Source organism: Etheostoma cragini, chromosome 9 (assembly GCF_013103735.1).
Source record: "Etheostoma cragini isolate CJK2018 chromosome 9, CSU_Ecrag_1.0, whole genome shotgun sequence".
Classification (NCBI taxonomy): domain Eukaryota; kingdom Metazoa; phylum Chordata; class Actinopteri; order Perciformes; family Percidae; genus Etheostoma; species Etheostoma cragini.
The window spans coordinates 20281985-20304143 of NC_048415.1; the positions used below are offsets into that span (position 1 = coordinate 20281985).

The following is a 22159-nucleotide window of genomic DNA, read 5'->3' on the forward strand; positions in this document are numbered from 1 at the left end:
TAACCCAACCACGACGATATCGAGACACGTTTACCACCGCGATAGCGCGATAACGTCAATATCGTTACATCCCTACTGTTAACAATATGGCGACGGGGTAACGTTAAGGTGGAGTTAGCAAGTTAACGTTAGCCAACTGACAGCGGCTGGCTGGCTGGTTCCCCCTTGCTTTTATGCTGCATCAATTACAGAGAATAAGCTGAACGGGTCTAACTTTAGCAGTCCGTTGTCCTGGATTGTGGGGATAAAATGTATTTGTTTCAAATCGGTATAGTTTTAATAGACGAAATGAGTGGCAAATAACTTTAAGTAACATTTTGTTTGAGATTTAACTTGTCCAGTGGGGCGAGAACATTTCTCTTCCACTTGCCCTACAAAAAAATCCACTTTTTCCCGGACAAGCCTTAATGTCGAGCCCTGGTCCTCCCCTTTTGCTGTGCTTCATCTCAAGCTTTTTAAGACGCACTATGTCCTTGGGTGCCTTTTTCCACAAGATCATGCTTATTTTCAGTCAAAGACGGGCCTAAATATTCATGAACTGATGGCTCAGTATGTGAGGGTAGAGCACAGCTGCTTCACTGTCAGGGTGGTGAGAGTCTTTATTAAAAGAAGAAGCTTTCACTGTGAAATGATATGAATTCATTAAATTACACCGTCTTCTTGTCTAATAGTGTATTTGGAATCGAGCTATTTCTTTTCACTGTGTTTTCTGTGTTGATAGAGCCTCATTCACTAAGCAACAGGGACTCTAGAGTGTGGTGTAAGCTGTGTTGGCAAACCATGTGATTTCTCAGAATTATAAACCTGTCGTGTGTGTGTGTGTGTGTGTGTGTGTGTGTGTGTGTGTGTGTGTGTGTTAAAACACCCTGTTCTAAAAAGAACTGTGTGAGAGCCTTGGGCAAAAACTTGGATTCATAATTTGAGTATATGCAGAACATGGGTTTTATGTACAAAGCTTTACGTCTGTTGTTGCAGTCTGTTTGTTTCCCCCCTTGCCCTCATACAGTTATACTCATGAGACTCCTACTGGTCCAAACTACCGTGGTGCTGTCTCTGGCCGCTCATTATTGACTATTGTTATTATATGACCACCATTATACTTATTGGCCTCCAGAAGGATCTGAACATCAGCAGCATTTTAAGTGATGGTGTGAAGGGCCTGTTGGTCATGTTCCCTTGGCTGCCCCGCACGCACGCACGCACGCACGCACGCACGCACACATATTGTGCTGGCCGGTATGAGCAAATCCTGGTTTATAATGCCTTATTTTAGTATTTAGTACTGTCAGAATATAAAAAGAAATGTTTTAATGTCATGTTTGTTGAAAGTGGCTCCACAAAAAAAAAACTCCAAACAACAGACACGGCTCCCCTTTTTGGCACAAGTCCTTCTGCCCCATCATGTTCTACTAGTTCTGCAACTTCGACTTCAGAACTTCTGATATCTATCCTATCCATCTCCACCGTAATGTAACACCAAAGCATTACTGTTTACCCTGCGACTGGAGGCGTGACCATTTGGGTTTAGAAGTGCAGCATTGAAAGGGGTCTGTCTGAAATGGTGTGGCGCCGCCCCGCGTAGCATTCCGAACGTTGTTTAATCCAATACACCAGTGTGGCGGTATATTAAAAATGAATATGGTAACGAAAACATACACCAGTATTCGGTGTGAACCGATATACTGCCCAACACTAACAAACGCAAACACACACACACACACACACACACACAAAAGAGTACGAAAGAGAAGAAGAAGACACCGCTTAATGGGCTGTGATGTCAGACTCCTCACTGCTCAGCTCAACACACTGCCCTACTTTTGTTCCCTGACTTTGGTGCATTTGCGGCATGCTTTTCAAATGCATCAAGCCCTGCTGCTGCTAGGCAAAACGGCAAGCATGTGTCTCTACAGTGCATGCGTTATACAGACAGACCAAGAGGAGGTACTGTAAATGTAATCAGAAAGCACAATGGAGCAAAATAAATGGATTTTTTAATAAAGTTGTGCAGGGATAAGGCCAGGGGCACCACACACGTTTGACACTTGATGAAAAATGATTCATTTTTCCTTTAGCTGAGAAATTTTCTTAAAAGGTGTCCTTGATTAAGATAAAACATTAAGGCAGTTTCCGTTGTCCGCGTGGTAGTCTTCCTTACTTTGGTTGCTGAGGTCTGTGCAATAGTTTCATAATTGATGCCTTCAGAATAAGACCAAGAAAAGGAGCACAACTTAAATACTTATATTTCAAGGAAATATTTAAGCAAACTTGATGTTGTTTTGTGCAACCGATTTTATTTTAAAGGGGAACTATTTTTTAAGCCTAATTTACCTTAACTGAACAGTTTCAGAGTCATTGGAATGGTTATAAGACTTTTTTCGATTTGAATGGTGGTCGTCTCCGGCAAGTCACCGGACACCGGAGTTTTGCGTGATATCAGGTCTCGCGATATAATGAACTGCTTACGCATACGCCCAATCAGGAACTGGTTAACAAGGTAGCAATGGAGTTTTTCACACTGTCGTCATGGTTGAGCCGGCAAAAAAGAAGCAGAAAGCTAGGAGCGCATTGCCAGAGGAACAGAGAAAGAGGAAACGTCAGACACAAGTAAACATAGAGCTGCCAAATATCTATTCTGACGCTGTAGGGGGAGCTCTATAGAGAAACTTACGAGAAAACAGCAAAGAAGTGGTCGGAACTGCATAGCGCCCCTGTAAGGCATCCATATGGAGTTACATTCCTATCTTTATTCAAGAGCGCATTGTTTCAATTTTTGAGAGCATTTCTCACTGACATTACCTTCAGATTTTGTAATAATATAATTATTTATAAATTTTTATATTTATTTAATTATTATTAAATAATAATTTCCCTCTAAACCTTGCACTCACACTCAAATAATCAGTACTCGGGCTTGGATTTGCTTGTGCTCAAACTTTCTCCTCGGACTCGGGCTGCTTCTGCACGCTTGCAAATCTTCTGCTCTGGGATTTTTCCTGCAGGCAAAGTTGTCAAAGCTGTTGAAGTCACACAGCACTCTGTTAATGCTGAACACATCTCACATACTGTATCTGATCCTTTTTTTGGCAGACTCACATCTTGTGACCTTTCCCTGAACACACTTGAGGTACAGTTCTGTAAAGGGACACACACAATTGGTCCCTCCCTCTCTCACACACTAAACCCACGCTTAACCTTTGTTAATGTGTGCATGTGGTAGCTTGTGCCTTGTGGTGGGACTGAAACAGAGTAGTGAGTAAACGTAAGCGTGTACACTTGTAAGTAAATGAGATCAAGGCTTAATGCCAGGTTCTTACGGTGTCTCTCTTATATAGGACCATCTGTGATGCACGGTTACGTATTTGCTAACAGAATAACAGAATGATAATTTCTAAACATTTTATTATACTTCTTACATCAAAAAAGCGGTGCCAAGGGGGAGGAACAGCTGCTGTCACAGATGTTGGTCAGGAGAAGCCTAATGGGAAAGTTTCAGTCTATTACCACCCATAAGTTCATGTTCCCATTTGGGTAGAATCAATATTCCAGGAGAACGTTGTTAATGATATATTTGCCGTGCTCCTTGCTAATTTACAAATCCATCCAAACAGCATATGACTGCATGGTGTTTGGCCTGTACAACCGCTTTATAACTTTGGATAGACAAGAAAAACCAACCAATATTCATATATAAATGGGAGCTATCAAATGGTTGGCATTTTGCCTTGAAAAATTACTTAAACCATCTCACATGACTGCAAAGAAAAGCAGCAAATCCTCACAAATGAGAAGCTGGAATAAGAGAATGTTTTGCGTTTTTTACTGAAAATCCCTTCAATGATTCGATTCTCAAAATAGTTGCTAAATAATTTATCTGTCGATCGAATAATTCAATAATCGACCACTTGTTTGTAATTGCTCCAAGTAATGATATTATCTCCACTGCCACAAACGCTGTCACATATGCGATCTATGCTCTCTCTGGAAAATATCCTTATTGTCTATTAATCCATTTAAAAGGTACAAAATATTTCTACTGTGAAATGATGTCGAGGTGAAAAGAAAAAGACAGGCGATGAGCAGCGGAAGGAGGACAGGGCATGTCAAATAGAGGTGGTGCCGACCTGTTTTGGGACCACTGGAGAAAGGAATGTAAAAGGTCAGTGCAACATGTGGAATGTGTTGTCACATGCACAAATACACCGGCATGTGCGCGACAACACACACAAACACACACACACAAAACACTTGCTTATACTCATTGTGCCCTTCAGTAACACGGCTGCCAGCTCCCTTTGTGTTTGAACGGCAGTATGAACTACGTGGAAAAACACAGCGGAACAACATGAATAGAGGGAGGGAGAGGCAGCCGATCCCACGGCACTCGCTATCCAGTGCATTGAGTCTTAACAGCGACACAACCTCAGCTACAGGCTCCAACATGAATCACTCCGCTGTCTGTCACTCTTCCTCTGTTATTCCCTGCTTCCTTCTCTAATCCATGTCATGTCCCCTTAAGTCTTATCCTAGTGATGCTGAATCATTGTCAGGCCATCCAAACACACACACACACACACACACACACACGCACACACACACACACACACACACACACACACACAACCAACGTCACCACTCGCACGTTACTCCTTCAGCTGGGCATATACACATTCCCCACACTTGAACCTCGGTAAGTATATCATGAGGACTCATTCATGTGGAATTATGTCACCACCAAACATAGCACGTACACATTTCAAATATGAACACTGTCAGGTGCATGGATAGTGTCAAGAGCAGAAAGTGGGTGGGGGGCTGTTACATTGGGAGCTGCGGCTGTTGAGGGTTTGATAGGGAGGGCAGTGACTCAGAAGAAAGGGGGTGCTGTCTCTTGCTGTTTTTCAAGCTTTTTCATAGCTGGAGGTGTGGGCGTTGTAAGGAGCTGTAAAGTTAAAAGATGTAATGTGATCCAGGATGGCTGGGATCATTACCCCCAAAGGGAGCTCTGAGACAGACGGCGATCTCACGGCAGACGGGCAGAAACAGGCGGTTTACTCCGATCAACACTTTGTTGTGCGACAGTGACACACAGAGACTATAGATGTGAGCTCTTTGTGTCCAAAGAAATGCTATATCCCTAGAACAAACATGTGCTGCTCGTTATCAAGCTCTGGGATGGTGTTTACTTGGTAAGATGAGATCTTTTGAAAGAATGGCTTACGTCAGCAATGGTTTAGAGTTTAGGGGGAAATGTGGAAATCTTAATCCGCTGTTTGTTCTGCTGCTGAGCTTTGTACCCTCCTCAACATAACAACAGCCTGAAGAGGATGACAAGATCTTGGCCCCTACCTGATGGCTAAAGGCCAACTGCAGTCTGCCAGCGTGAAGCATTTTTGTCTTCAGCCAGCCAGAGTCCCACACAGTCCAACACACAGGATCTTAGACTAGTGAGACACCTACTGGCTAATGTGAGTCATGTCATCTGAGCGGTCTAGAGGCAGAGAGCATGATGGGATTTACACTTGATTGGCTGGTAGAGTTGCACCTGTCTTTGCTGGCAATGCCAGCAACGTTTGTTCAAAACTGACCCAGCCTTTTCCTAATACCAAAGTTTGTAGTGGTTTCAGATTTAGTTAATATTAGACTTGGTTAATAGATTAGTTGATGAGCAGAAACATCACAGACGCTACTGCTTTCTTCTGTAAGTTTTATACATAGACTGTATAAAATCCTGAGTGCTGTAATGCTCTCCTTCTCTTCATTGAAGCCTCTATGTTTACAGGCTTGTGGTGATGCGCAATGTGCTATAGGTGCCAAAAAAATCTGTTGTTTTGTCATGGTTCATGTGTGCAATAAACAATACGCTTTGGGAGAAAAAAATTGCATCGGAGAGTCATGATATCAATTCTAAGCTATAAATGTGATTCATATTTTCCCCCAAATCGTGCGGGCCTAGCTGAAAGTTTCTAAAACTGACCGTTAGATTTGAACCAAAGGTCCCACTAGAATAGAAGATCCAGATCTTGGCAATGCAATGGTTGATGGTTTGTTAAGCACCTACACATATTCAGACCAGCTCTTGGATCTTTGGCAATGTTCATTTCTAATGTGAGCGTGGGTTTTCCTCATGTTCTCATTCTGCCTTCCTCTCTGGCTCTCTTTTGATCATACAGACAGCAGCAGGAGCCTGCCTGAGAGAAAGACGGGACTCGATAGACCGAGACAGCAATACTGAACAACAAGCTACCCTCAACCTGCAACACCATGCACATCTGACACACAACTCGTAAGTATGGCCTTGTCTCTGCAAGGACAACTTTCATTTAAAAGTGTGTGTGGTTGCAGCACAGGTGTGTCCGTGTCTGCAGGGTTTTACGCTAATTGTTTTTTTATCCTCCTAACATGATTACATTTAAACTAGGGCTGGGCAACATAGAGAAAATCAAATATTACGATATTCCTGACCAAATATCTCAATGTCAATACTGCGATATTGTATGGGTGACTATTGATGCTTTGACAAAATGTTATTTACACAATGAGGTTGTTGATAAATATTCTCCAGAAATGATTTAATGACTTAGTGGGTGTAGGCAAATAATAGAACAGGTAGAACGGTCTGGTAAGTTCAGAAAATTACATCACTTCACTGTAACAAATCCTGTAAAACCAGGTAAAGACAACACTTATCGTATTATGATATACTATATATCCAAAGTCTAATACAATATCTAGTCTCATTTCGCGATATTGATATATATCGATATATTGCCCAGCCCTAATTCAAACCCATCACATTCAGGAATAGGACTATAGGTTGCTTATTGTGTAAAGCCCTATTCAAATAGGACAAGTATAACCTGGGCACCTCTAGTAATTTGTAATAATTGTGGAGGCGGTCTGTGATCTTCATCCTGTGCGAATCTGCCATCTGTCTGTAATTTATCAAGTAAAAATTCCACCGCAATTTCACCGGCATCCATTTGGGCCGATTTGACTTGTTGAATCGTCCAGCGGGCAGACAGACTGAATGACCAATCTGACTGGTGGAGTGCTAGCTCTTGACTAGGGAATCAGTGCTTCTTCCACAAGAAAAAGCCAGAGAGCTGAAAGTGCCAGCATCTTCTTATTACTAGCCATCGTATTTCCTTTCTTTCAGCGAGTAATGACAGCAGCAATCCCTTGATTCTTGACTATCAACACTCTCTGATGAAAGCTATGATTGACAAAAGCGTGCTCTATGTGTACTAGATCTAGAAAGATGTTCCGACATTTCTGGTTTTCATTTTTTGGGAGTCAATACAGATTAGTGCCGCCTGCTATTATGGAGACGCATTATTTTATCCCTATTATTATTATTATTATTATTATTATTATTGATATTATTTAATGTATAATGTATGTATATTTTTTCCTAGTATCTCATTTATATTTACATTCTGTGTTGTGTGACTGATGTACGTGTGCTGCTCTAACACCGTAATTTCCCATTTTTTGGGGATCAATAAATATCTATCTATCTATCTATCTATTGAACATGCAGATTGTGCACTCAAGTCTGCGTTTCTTCCGTCTGTTCCAAGGCACTTTTTTGTAAGAGCCGACTGACCAGTCCAACTGCCTTTTCTGCCGAAGGTCAGCCGGGTTGGTGTGTGAGAGCCTTGAGATACACAGGAGTATAGATGGAGCCCAACAAACTTTGTTAGTAAAGCTTAGTTGTAGATGACTAATTTAGTTGTAGATATACTTAGAATGTTTTATTTTTGAATGAAACATGATAGTTTCTATTTATGTGGGACACCTTCGTGTGGTGCATTGGCTGTGTGTTTGTTTGTGGGAACTGTAGACAAAACTCCCAAGTGACGTTTTACACCCAGAGGCACCACAGACATAATGACACAGACATGCTGTACCTAGGTATCAGACCAGGAGGTAAGGTAATAACAGACTTAGGACTTTATAAAGCAACATACAGACTTGAAAATACAGACCACTGAATACTGACTATTGCTTCCTTTATAGTTATGCACTGCTTTCAAACAATAGGAGGGTAGTTGACATGATGTAGTGGTGTTTTCTTGTGGCTTAGCAGAATGCAACTGTGGAAGTCAGCTAATGGCTCTGAAAGCACAGGTCATTTCAGCATGAGCCTAAGTCAGCCAAAACACACACACACACACACACACACACACACACACACACACACACACACACACACACACACACACACAGTCCTGCATTGTTAAGTACACAAGGGATGCCTTCGTTGGCTTTCAGTATTCTTAGCAGCTTCTTCTTTTTTTAATTACTCTTACTCTGTGTGCTTTTGGCAAATATTAGGTATTTTCATGAGCAGAGAGGAATATTTAGAAATATATTAAAATATCATCCTGGGAAACTATTTGCAGTTGAAATTTTAGTTGAAATTTCAGTCTATCTGTAAATGATGTAGAATATGAGCCTTCAGGTTTACATTCACGCTGCATGTAATCTTCAAATGCTAAATAATCTTGGTGTGTTTCCATCTGTCTACATAATCACAGGTAGGTTCCGATTGTGACAGAGGTACATATTTAGATTCTCAATCTGTCTTTTTTCGCTTTATTTTCACTGTATGTAATGGCTCTGCTCGACTAATTTTTTTTGTACCAGTTTTTTTCCCCTTCTCTTTCTAGGACTATATACCTGCCCACTGCACATACACTATACTACTATACAGTGGGGCTTGAATGTTTGGGCACCCCAGGATTTTCTTTTTATTAATGTGCATAAAGAAGCCAAGAGAAGTGGAAAAATCTCCAAAAGACATCAAATGACAGATTAGACATTCGTATAACATGTCCTAAAAAGTTAGATTTTATTTCCATCATTTACACTTTCAAAATAGCAGAAAACTAAAAAATGGCGTCTGCAAAAGTTTGGGCACCCCGCAGAATTTATAGCATGCACCACCCCCTTTGGAAAGCTGAGGCCTGAGAGTGTCATGGATTGTTCTCAATCATTGTCTGGAAAGACCTGGTGATGTCATTCTTAAGGTTTTAAATGCCCAGACTTATCTGACCTTGACCCAACAATCAGCACTATGGGTTCTTCTAAGCAGTTGTCTAGAAAACTGAAACTGAAAATAGATGATGCTCAGAAAGCAGGAGAAGGCTATAAGGAAGATAGCAAAGGGTTTTCAGATGCCAATATCCTCTGTTCGGAATGTAATAAAAAATTCCAGACAGAACAGGATTGTGAGGAAAAGCAAGTCAAAACCCACGTTTGACTGCACGATCCATCCAGAAAGACCTGGCAGACACTGGAGTTGTGGTACACCATTCCACTATAAAGAGATAATTGTACAAGTATGATCTTCATTTAAGAGTCATCAGCAGAAAACCTCTTCTACGTCCTCGTTTGAAGTTTGCAAATGAACATATAAACAAGCCTGACGCATTGTGGGAACAAGTTCTGTGGACCAATGAGGTTAAAATGGAACTTTTTGGCCGCAATGACCAAAGGTACGTTTGGAGAAGAAAGGGCACAGAATTAAATGAAAAGAACCTTGGTCCAACTGTTAAGCATGGGGGGGATCAATCATGCTTTGGGGTTGTATTGCAGCCAGTGGTACAGGGAACATTTCACGAGTAGAACGAAAAATGGATTCAATAAAATTTCAGCTAATTTTGGACGCCAACTTGATGTCATCTGTGAAAAAGCTGAAGGTAAAGAGAGGTTGGCTTCTGCACATGGATAATTATCCCAAAAGCACCTCAAATTCCACGGTGGATTAAATCAAGAGGCGTAAACTGAAGGTTTTGCCATGGCCTTCACAATCTCCTGACCTCAACATAATTGAAAATCTATTGATAGACCTTAAAAGAGCAGTGAGTGACAGACAGACCAGAAATGTCAAAGAACTGGAAGACTTTTGGAAGGAAGAATGGCCGAAGATACCTCAAACAAGAATTAAAAGACTCTTGGCTGGCTACAAGAAGCGTTTCCAAGCTGTGATACTTGCCAAAGCGGGGGGTACAAGGTATTAACTCTGCAAGGTGCCCAAACTTTTGCAGATGCCATATTTTTGTTTTCTGTTATTTTGAAAGTGTAAATGATGGAAATAAAATCTAACTTTTTGTGACATGTAATACAAATGTCGTCTAATCTGTCATTTGATACATTTTAGAGATTTTTCAATCTTTTCTTGGCTTCTTCATGCACATTAATACAAGTTTTCACTTGGGGTGCCCAAACATTCGAGCCCCACTGTATGTCCTAAACTTATTGCTCATTCCTAAACATGTTTGCAGACTGCACTAAACCTTTCAGCCCCTTTTTTTCTTCTGTTAATAAGCTATTTTGTATACATTTGTATTTGTTTATTTCATGTTAATGCTTAATGTTGCTAAAGCATATTCCTTGTTACTTAGTAACAAATCCCTTTCTTATTCTGATTGTTTTCCACTGTAGATAGTACCTCCTCAGTGTAGCCTATTTTAACAGACAATGAGATTTTCAGAAGAGGCTGCTAGAATAGACAGAATCATCAGGAAAATCCAAGGTTTATTCACATGCAGTATCACTCCAGTGTTGGGTGTAAGCTGCCGAGTGTTGTGGCTCCAACTGACAGCTGCTTTCTCCAAACCCCTTTCACAACAGATCTTTTCCTAATGCTCAGCCTAAGCTCCTTGTGTCCTGTCCTCTCTGGTGTGTAGTAAGTGACAAGCTGTGAAAGCATTCGTCCATACTGCACTCACAGGCCTGCTGGGACAATCGCTGAACCTGTTAACACTTTTACCGCAATCTTAAGTTCTGTCTTTTTCGGAGGTTGTGTTCAGTTCAGTGGTTGACTTGGTAGCCTGTAATAATGAGGCGAGCCTGAATACTCTAAACGATTTAGTTCAACCAGTAGGTGGTGTTACTGTTACAAGCCCAGCATTGTGTCTGCATATGTTTGCAGGAGATTATTGTCAAGATGTGGTGTAAAATGTACTCACTATGGCATATTCTGTGTGTGTTTTCAGAGGGCCGGACGGGCTTTGCTGCAGCTGAGGATGATGAATGGTCTAGTGCGCTAGAGCTAGATGGTGTGCAAATGATGGACCTCCCTAATGGCCAATCAAGCATCACCACCACCGCTGCAACGGTCTCTGAGGTGAGGCCACGCCCACTGATCACAACGCCACACACTTATTTCAAAATTCATTTTGTGCTTTCTCCTCCGAGCACTTTGCAACGCTGAACGTTCAGTGTATGCATGGTTCCCACAGGTTCTTGAACTCCTTAAAGTTGTTGCTGGGAATTTGAGGGGCCAAAACCACGGTCTTGAAAGATTTTTTAAACTAGACATTGGGCTTTTAAATTGCTTTTGGCTAGTTCTCATTATAAAAATGTTCACTGCTGGAACAGTAATCCAACAATGCCGTGCTGGCTCATTAACTTGGAGCGAATTGGGCCTGGAGAGTTATTGAAAAGTCCTTGGATTTGTTGTTTCAAAGGGTAATTTTGTTTTTTATCTACCTTTTTTTTATGTCTGAAGTGACTGATGGGAACATCAATCTTTTGAAATTGGTCCACTATTATGCAAGAAACAAGCTTCAATGTGACGTTAATGGGCAATTGCGCACCTTCAGTTTATGTCCACAAATGTGCTTGTTTTGCCACCGACAGGCTCAGATTGTTATTCTAAGTGTCTGACAGCATGATAGAAAGGATCCCTACAAAGGTTAACCTTTTAGTTAAAGAGTACCATCCTTTTTGTGTTTAACATGACACATTTCTGAAAATGCTATTGCTCAACACACCAGACTTCATTTAAACCGTAAGTATATTATTGTCAAATACACTTAATTCAATTTCAATTCAATTTCAATTCAATTTTATTTATAGTATCAATTCATAACAAGAGTTATCTTGAGACACTTTACAGATAGAGGACGTCTAGACCACACTCCAGAATTTACAATGACCCAACAGTTCTAGTAGTTTCCTCCAGAGCAAGCAACAGTGCGACAGTGGCGAGGAAAAACTTCCTTTTAGGCAGAAACCTCGGACAGACCCGGGCTCTTGGTAGGCGGTGTCTGACGGGCTGGTTGGGGTTAGAATGAAGAAGAATTAGAATTTACAGTTAACAGAAACAAATTAAAGCCGTCTAGGATTGTCTTTCCACTGTTCCAACAATCACTGCTCTTAACAAGAAGGCGACGTCTCTATAGTAATCCTTTCTGTAATTATGTCACACACTTATAATAACAATCTGAGACCGTCAGTTGAAAAAAAACAGCACTTTTATCGGACAGAAATTGACAATGCACATTTGCCCCTTAGGATTACATTGCAGCTTAGTTCACGGCTGCCGGTTACAGCGCTTTTGCTCATTACTGGACCAATGTCAAAGATTTCAGTCACTGGGACACTAATGCATGGAAAAATAGGGTCCAGGTTGAAAATTCTGAACTTACCCTTTTTAAGCAAGTGTGGGAAACCTGTGTATGATTATTTATTTTTCTGACTGAAAAATGAATTGATTTTCTGCTGTGCTACAACACCATGTTGGGTACGTAACTCTCTCAAACCCTGTGTGTGTGTTTCTGTGTGTTCTAGAAGAGCAGCAGCTCCGAGTCTCTAAGCGATAAGGGTTCTTCGGACCTAAAGAAGAGTTTTGATGCTGTTGTGTTCGATGTGCTGAAGGTCACTCCCGAAGAATATGCAGTAAGTGAAGTTTTAAGCGTCAGCCATTCTGTCAGTTCTTGTCTGGATAATCTACATAAGGAGTTGAGAAAAAAAAAAGAAATGTTCAGTAAGCACATGTGGTGTGCTGACGTGAGACAGGACGAGATGGGACGATAGAGGAGGACATGAGGTCAGGGTTTGGATGAGTAATAATTGGATTTTTTGGCAGTGCCAAACAGGCCTTGATAGATTTCTTCTAGCTGCCTCTGCACAAACTTTCCATGGGAACTATGAAAATGAAAAAAAACTAAAACTAAAATATATATTGGTATATGTGTGTGTGTGTGTGTGTGTGTATACATGTGTATATGTATATGTATATGTATATGTATGTATATATATATATATATATATATATATATATATATATGTATATGTATATGTATATATGTATATGTGTGTGTGTGTGTGTGTGTGTGTGTGTGTGTATGTATATATATATATCTCTCTCTCTCTCAATTATAAAGTTAGCCCTACCTACCTCGTTGTGAGGGATTATGTTTTTGGTTATTTCTCGGGATTGTCCCATAATACATCAAATAAAAGCATCCTCATCATCCTCCAGTGTGTCAGAAAATCTTGCTTTGATGTTGTCCATTTGTCTGCACCATTGTACCACAAGAGGGCACTCTTTATCTTCTCTTTTCTTTCAAGTGTAACACTTCCCATCTCTTCACACTATATTATTGCATTTAAAGATGCAATCAGACAAAGACCACTGTCACACCTGTCTGCTTGATAGGAAATAAGCAGTGTTAGCAAAAGCAGTGGTATTTATGTTCAAATGTGACTACATTTTGTCAGTCTGTCCCAGTTTGAACAGAGCAAGTCTAACAGCTGCTGTGTTTTGTCTCCTCCAGGGCCAGATTACGCTCATGGATGCTCCTGTGTTCAAAGCCATCCAGCCAGAGGTGAGCTGCTCTCAGCTCTGTAGAGAGTGGAGAGGTGTTGACAGCTTCATTTATGTCATCTAGCAGGGGAAGTCAACACAGTTGTGTTTATTTTTTAGCTTTACTCAAAATATGCCATGAAAAAAAATGTTGAATATTCAATAACAGATTTCAATGTTATTGAGTGTCAAATCATAACAAAAGCGGACACTTTACAGATAGGTAATCCCTGTACCTTGCTGTTCTATCAGCAGCTGTGATCAGAGTCAAATATAATGCAGAAAAAAATATTTATCTCTGTCTCACCCAGCCTTGTCTGTTGACTCAGTGAGAGCCGGAGTGATTTCATGCTTTCTCACTTTTGGACTTTTAGGCCCTTCCTGACAGCAGTCATGGATAACCTGTGTTTAAGGTTGGCCACTGTGGGCTTATTAAAGCAGCATACAGACCACAACCCAGTGTGGTGTGGTACAGCAGTGTGACTTCTATGTGCAACACACACACACACACACACACACACAGAGGCATGCTTGATAATGCATTTTGATTTAACTTAGATAACATGGTCATTGTGTGTGTTGACTGAGATCATGTTGACTAGCTTTCGTCAGGGGTATTGCTGTTTCTGTACTTTAGCTATTGACATTGTCTGGATTGCAGCCCCATTTAAACTGCACGTGGTCAGGTTCAAACAGGGCCGACTGAAGAGTTCATAAATGCAAACTTGTTCCTGTGCTCTGACTGTTTTCACTAACTGACCGACTGAGTGGGTTTTAAAAGCCTAATGTGTCATTGCATTTCTGTCAGTGCATTTCAGTCCAATGTAGCAGTTTGGTACCACGTAAATCCAGAGTTCTCGTGGGAGCACAATTTGAATTTGTTCAGCGAGTTACTCTGGCATCAAGTAATGCTGCTCATTAACTATGCACTTTTATCTGGGCTGCACCAATCACATTGTTGTAGCTGAATATAGGTTACCAGTTAGCTCCGCTGGTAGCTAAGCGCATGGGGGCTCTGAATATGGCACCACGTGTGTTGTTGTGATCGGTCGTAGTGTTATCCAATTGCGTGCAATGAGATTTTTAAAAGCACGCTTGGTGCCACCCCTCGATGGGCGACTTTCATTACTCAATGCCAGACCCTTGTTCTTTCGGATTTGGGTCTGGATTTCTAGGCTAGCAATGTGGAACATTAGGGAAGATTTAGAGGGTCAGGTGCATGGGGGGTGGGGGTGCTTTGGGAGCTATGACCAGGTCTTTGGAAAGGTGCCACTGGCCTGATTGAGGGTGACGGCTGACAGGGAGGTCAAGGCTGCAGTCTGGAGGGAAAGAAGGAGCTGAGTGTACAGTATGCAGCGCAACGGCATCCTGGCAAGTGGGAGTAGACTAGAGAGGCTTTTCCTGCTCTCACGGTGCTTTTGTCTTGAAAAAAGCTACATAGCCATGAACAAACTAAACTTCAACTAGAGTTTCCACTGCTATCCGTCTCCTAGCCCTCCTCACAGACAAATAATTGGAAAAGCAGGTGTGTGTGTGTGTGTGTGTGTGTGTTGGTGCACGCCTGCTGTTTCACTCGACTCTCTGCCTGAATAGGAAAATATTAAATAACTTGCTTGACTATATGAGTTGTGCAGTGTTGTCATACAGCCCATTTTTGTGTGCTTTTTAAGCACCCTTTAAATGCCATGTTCCAACACTGAAATCTACATTTGCACATATATGGTAGCTGTCATTAATTACAAACGGCAATGGACATACTTGGGGCTAAAAGGCATATTCAGGGTGCCTGGGGAGCTTCCCTAGCAGACTGCTCACCCACATACAGAGGTTTACTCCTTTACACAGCAGCCGGGGATTCGACTCCAACCTGTAGGCCTTTGCTTGCCCCCCCTTTCATGTCTTCAGCTGTCCAATTAATAATGACCTAACACGCCCTACAAAAATCGTAAAAAACAGATAAAAGGCCTTTACATATAGAACAAAGTGATTTTCATTTTTTAGAGTGAACTGTAGTCAGTCTTTGATTTGATATATGGCAGTACCGAAAGTTGGAAGAAAGCGGCAGAGTCCTATTTGATTACGACTGTGTCAGACAAAAGCAAGTGTCCTGCAGTGTAAGGTGGTAAAATATCTGGACAGCTTATTACAGGAAATCTTCCACGAATTTGAAAGTAGCCTACATTTGAGAAACGAACACAAGGAGGCTAACCTAGCTTAGCTTAACAAGGTAAAGGAGCTAACATTATGGGCATGGATGTACGGGTACGTAGGGCCAGCAGCATGACGGAGACAACAGCAGAAGCGAGAACACTACAGGCTGCTTTCACCTGTGACCCAATAGCTGGTTAGTAAATACGCAGGAACACCAAAAGCGGGAGGGCATGTGGGTTAATATGTAGGTTTATAATGTGATGTTTACTCGTAATCGACTCTCCCAGTTCTTCTTTAGTCTATTGACTGATTAATTTTTCTCCTGGAACACGTCAAACACATTCTGCCCTTACTGTTTACATATCTGTGCTCATCATCATATGTACATAGTACTGGTGTTATTGTTGAATACATTGTGAATACATATTTCTAAAATTGTATTATGTTTTTGTTGAGTTATTACTACACAATACTTTTTGTGACCTTTTCGAATCCCCCGACCAATAACCCATATTCCAAAAAAGACTAAAACTAATAAAAAAAGTATTAAAACTAATTGAAATGAAAAAATAAACAACTTAAAAACTAATGAAAAACGCAAAACTATAATAACCTTGGTTTGGTACTGCCAATTTGTTTTGTCATGGTAAAAAAAAAATAGTGGCAGAGAATCGTGATATCAATCCTAAGCAAAAACATTGTGATTCATATTTCTCCCTGAATTGTGCAGGCCTCATTCAAAACGTAACGTTACTACCAAAAAACTACGAAGTTTGCTCAAATGGGTTTGCGTTAACCTAATTAATAACGCGTTTAACTGACAGCGCTAACAATAACTGTTCTGACTACCTGAAATAGTTTAAATGAATGAAACTAGCTATGACTTCGCCTGTTGGTGTCTTTAAGCCTGTAACCCCCCCCCCCCTTTCCATAAACACATCCTAGCTGTCTTAATCGGATATGTTTGCGTGTGTTTGAGAAAGAGAGTCTCTTAGAGAGAGAGAGAGACTAAAACAGTGATTGCATGCTCATTGTTACAACATTTTAACATGTGTATATGATGTACAGAGACATTATGGCATGAGGGGGGAAACTCACCCCAGACAGGATTGCGTATCTCATTAACTCAAGTGTTCCAACGCTGATGTGGAGCAGATGTATGGAGTGTAGTCCGAAAGGTCTAGCCAAAAAACCCTGGGTGAGGCGGAAAAGACAAGTGTCTGTCACAATAGCATTAAAAGATGACATGAGAACTGTGGGTGGAGAGGCACCAAAAACGGTGTAAGGAGATGGTATAAAGTCTGGCCACCCCCTCTGGACAAGAAGCATACAATCCTCTTTTCTTCAAACTACGATTATACACAGTATTGCATAATAACAACTCTTTGGTATCGGAAAGGCCTCGAGAGCCAGGTTAGAAAACTCAGAGCTTGAATGCGTGTTGCTCCAACCCAGTAGACAGCGCATTGCTACAGAGACAAACACAGAATCTAAACACATCTGCTTTTGACAATATGTTAAATGACAGCTCATGAGATGGGTTTTTTTGCACGGGGGTTGCTGTTCTTTACTTCCTACACACAATGGACCCACGTCAGCACAATACTCGTGGTTCTTGTCTGTGACCAGAGTAGAAAAAGATTGCAGAGAAATAGACAGAGCGCTGTTGAGCAGAGCATCAACAGAGTCGGGTGTATGATTGATGAGAGCAGCAGAAGTTATTTTTTTATGGTTAAATAATGTATAATGCAGAGCAGACTGCTGTTTAAACAACCCTCCGCTGAGTTGCTGATATGTTCTTTGGATGTTGGGGGGGGGGGGGGGGGGGGGGGGGGGGGGAGGATGCAAGGGACTTGTAGCTAAATCATTTTCTCTCATCTAGATATACGAGGCAGTGATTACCAATGGGTTGTAGCCTTGGCTGGTTTTAAAAAGAGTGAACTGGATTGGATAGCTCTCTAGTAAGGCTAGATCAGCTGACAAGACAAATGGAGAGAGTAGAATGATGTCTGAGAGATAAACGGGCACGTGTAGGGAATAGTGATGAAATCAATGAATGTTGGAGGACTTTACCTCCCTTCATCTTTCTCTGTTTTTCTGTCCCAGTAGACCATTTCTAATTTCATAATCAGATGTGCTGCAATGATCTACAGCTGCATGTTTATGAAAAAGAGGCTGAGGGGGGGGAAGTGAGATTGAGTGATGCAGAGGGACTTGAGAGGAGGGGGATTGTCTTTGTTTTGAACACAGTCATGACAACAGCCAAGTCAGTAATTTAGTGGCTTTGGCTGGCAAGCTTCAGCTCTCAGGGAATAGCTATCGGATTGCACTTTACGTACCGCTGAGAAGTATGTCAGTTCCTCTAATGTCTGAACACCCGGCATGGAAATCCTCGGAACAGATTGAATGTCTCATGTGAGACGATGATGGCTTGTAGTTGGATGCAGGTAACGTTTCACATACTCAGGCCTGTCTCGTCTGCAGGCTTAATGTTTTCCAGCTCTGATTGTGAGATAAAAAAAAAAAACATTTACTTGAATATTGTGTTTTCTGTCATACTGAGACTTAACACAATATTGAATGCAGTTCTTTGTTGGGCCACAACAAACACAGAAGGTAATCCCACTCACACTACAGCCTGTCAGCTTGATGGTCGATATACATTCATCATGCTGCTGAAAGGTGGAGAAAAAAAATGTTTTGGCAGTTGAGACTGTAAAACAACACGGACAAGTTTTTTTTTCTTGCCAAAGCGCTTAAAATGAAAATCATTATGATTAGAGATTTGAACTCAACTGTTGACATGTATGCTAAACAATGTGATCTGATAAGATTGGAGGAAGATCATTTTTTCCACATGCTGTGAACCGTCTAGTCTGCCAGAATCCGCTCATCAAGAACACAGGGTTCCCGCAGAGTCTTAAAGGTCTTAAAAAGAGAAAACACTGATCACAAACAGCTCCGAACAGCTCTACTGTAGTCCAGCCTTTACTACTGTGACAGACGTGTGTCACTTTGTAACATATGTTGAAGTGCTTGCTTAGCTGCTAGCGTGGCACGCCCTCATAATCTTCATCTGACAAGTTAGCTGTACTTAACCAAGTTGGAATAGTAGGGAGATTCCTCACTCTTTAGCTAAAACAAAGAGCTCAACACACAGGGTGAAAAGAGGAGCTGCAGCAGTGTGCACTGCATCAAAATTATGGTGTTTTCTGAAAATAAAAACACATAAACCTATTCTGGTACCACCTCAATTATGAATCTGAAAATGAGCATAACATTACAGCACTTTAAAAGTCTTAGGTCTTGTTTACAAAGTACAACATTTTGTTTCCAAAGTTATTGTGAACTCAATGATTTTTGAGTATTATAATAAATATTTTTTATTTGTAAATTAAGGTGACGTTAATTGGTAAATCATTTGTTTTCAGGCCTAAAATCCACACTGATTAAATGGCCGTGAAGTCTTTCCCTCCCTGAAGCAACATCCCCTAATGTTACACCAACGTGGGACAAACATGCGCAATAATATATTTTTTACATGGTTATTAGGCACTAATAGTCCCTATTGAACGTGTTATCAAAGGTTTACACCACCTCTCCTAACCCGATTGAAATTCCTTGGGATTGGGCCTCTTCCAATTTAGGCATTTACATGTGGCATTTTTATTTAGATTGGGCCATTATTCAGATTTGTGGAATATTAGGGTCCATGTACCACAACTAAAAATGATTTTTTTTCCCTATTAAATTTAAGAATGTAATGTTCATTTTTAATAAATGCACTATGAGATCTTCGTATAGGAACATGCATTGTCTGGTTTTACTAGTCATGGCACACGGCCTGTACTACCATAAGAAATGAATCACGTGGAGTACATGTACTAAAGGATCTCCTGTAAAAGTCATTCTTTCCATGGTGTGCACAGCAATGTAACGGAGGCTGCTGCTGGCTTGTGGGTCCCTGCCAGGGTCTATAGTCTAGAAAGGTCTGAGACAATAATGCATTTAACGGCCTTCTTTTCCCCTTTCTTGTTCATGTGTTTTCTGTTCTGCTCCTCTGCTCTTTCTTTACGGGAAAATCTGTAGACCAGTGGCACCATACATTTTGGTTTATTAGGGTTCCTCTGTCTCACTACAAGCTGAAGTACAGATCCGCATCAGACCCAGCTGTGCGCATTTTCCGTTGTACTCCTTCCTGTCATCCTCGGATATCTCTACAGGCTCCGACACACCGACCCAATTATCGGCCGTCGGACGGTGTGGTGAGGTCGGAGACTCGAGTCTGTTCTATGGCTGCAGCCATTGATTCTTTTAGTAATCGATTATTCTACCAATTATTTCATCGAATAGTATTTGGGTAAGACATACTCAGTAAGAAAATAATAGTAAACGGCAATAGTAAATATATTTATTATTGATGTTTACAAAAAAAAAAAGGAAACCTGTCTTTTCTATGTATACAGGTTTCCGTTAGAAAAAGCAACATATTTTATAGCCAAATTCCAAGACGCTTGGTGGTCTTGCCTCTGGTTCCTAGCACTGGATATGCAAAAGAGCTTTTCACTAATCCAATGGTAAATGTGACGGTTTAAAGCTTACTGGAGGTCTATTCAACTATACTGTTCAGGGGGCCACAATTTCAGAAGCTTAATGCTGAGTGAGGAGAAACAATAAAGAATGCAGACAGCACCGGCATGGTCCGGTGACGTCATTCCCGGGCACATTAAGTAGCCATGCTGACAAACCGACAGCTTTTGTTTTACATTGTTTGTAAAACATCACTATTTGCAGAGTTGCATGCTGTAGTTATGTAAAACAGTACGGTGGAGTTGTCTGCATCCATTTTGGCCGATTTGACTTTGAATCGGTCAGTGGGCAGACTGACTCAATGACCAATCTAATTGGTGGAGTGTTATTCCATGAATGGCGACTCAGTGCACAAGAAAACCGGAGCTGACAACGCCAGCATCTTATTCCTAGCCATCGTATTTTCTTCCATGACAGCAACAATCCCTTGATTCTTGACTACTATCAACTCTCTGATGAAAGCAATGACTGACGACAGCGTGCTCTGTGTGTACTAGATCTAGAGATGATTATCTGTCATTTCCAGTTGTCATTTTTTTGGGCAACAGTTAGGGGCACCTGCTGTTATGGAGACGCATCACGTCTCATGCATGCGCAGAACATACGGTCAAGTCGGCGTCGCTTCAGTCTGTCCCAAGGCACTTTTTTGAGAGACAGGAGCCGACTGATCAGTCCGACTGCCTTTTCTGCCGAAGGTCAGCTGGGTTGGTGTGAGAGAGCCTTACTGTCTCTTCTTTTGTTGCGGCGAACCATCTCTTGATCTCACTTCCTCCCCCCTGATCTTCCTTCTTTTTCCACCCTGTTCCTCTTCTTTATCAGCCTTTTTTGTCTTGGCCTGTGGGGCCTCTCGCCTTAATATTCCCAACACTTCAGTTTTCCATTTACAATGAAGACAAAAACAAAAGGCATTGCTGTGGTATCTTATATGAGGTCATTCCAATTTGTGGCTTAGCTGCAGCTGGTTATCTTATTCAGCCTGCACCATTGTTTATGTAATACTCCTCTGTGTGGTTGTAAAACAAAAGATCCAACACAAATCTGATTGAGTTAGAAAAGTTAAGAAAAGGTCATTTTAGGGTTAAGATTAGAGATGTTTTGAATTAGGTGAAGTTTTGGTGTAGTTCACCAGCTCAGAATCAGATTTTTGTTAATATCTTTGTTCAGATCCAAAAGAATGCTCTTTTACGTCATTAGTTGTTACTCAAGGTCAGTTAAATGTGCAGCCAATGAGTTGACGTCAATTTTCCTCGACTGCCCTCATGTCAGCTATACGTACCCAAACAGTGTGGCTACTATACTCTGCAGGACTGTAAATGCTGCTGAGCCAGACCAGCATGTGGAAATGACAGGCCGTCTGTGGCTTGGCAGTGACGGATGTTTTACTGCAGAATTTAAAACTCTCTCCTTAACAGAGCTGCTTGGTCACTGTTGTCAATGTTGCCTGAGTGTGAAATGAGACCATAAAAGCACAAGAAGAAAAAAAGAAAGGAAATCAAATCTTAATTGTTTCTGCAGAGGCTGTGGGTTGCTCCCCTGCTGCTTAAATGCACATAAGGCACTGGCATCGGTTATTACGCAACAGCTGAAGAACAATAGAGTGAAAAAGACTTCAAGTTTAGGGTGATGGACAGATGGATAGAGGGTTAGATTACAAGACAGGCCCCAGCAGTCCAGGAAGGGTCATTGTAGGTTGTGGAAACGTTGCGGTCCAGAGGAGCGAGGGAGGCATAGGAGCGTCTGTGTGTCTCTGATCGGGTGCACCGCCTACCTGGGTGGTCAGGTACCTGTCCGAGCGGGTGAGACAAACACATCCAC

At 41.4% G+C, this 22159-nt stretch overlaps 1 protein-coding gene across 3 annotated transcripts in view; it reads left to right on the forward strand.

The window, feature by feature from the left end:
- Positions 1–22159, forward strand: part of ralgps2 (Ral GEF with PH domain and SH3 binding motif 2) — a 74643-nt gene that overhangs the window by 15994 nt on the left and 36490 nt on the right. For 2 of the 3 annotated variants that reach the window (XM_034881153.1, XM_034881155.1), the window contains exons 2-5: positions 6174–6286; positions 11007–11137; positions 12586–12693; positions 13575–13625. In XM_034881153.1, the coding sequence (XP_034737044.1) occupies positions 11078–11137; positions 12586–12693; positions 13575–13625 (219 nt within the window). In that variant the 5' untranslated portion in view covers positions 6174–6286; positions 11007–11077. Of the gene's footprint in view, positions 1–6173; positions 6287–10767; positions 10891–11006; positions 11138–12585; positions 12694–13574; positions 13626–22159 lie in introns of those variants that run through there. The other variant, XM_034881154.1, reaches the window with a different exon arrangement.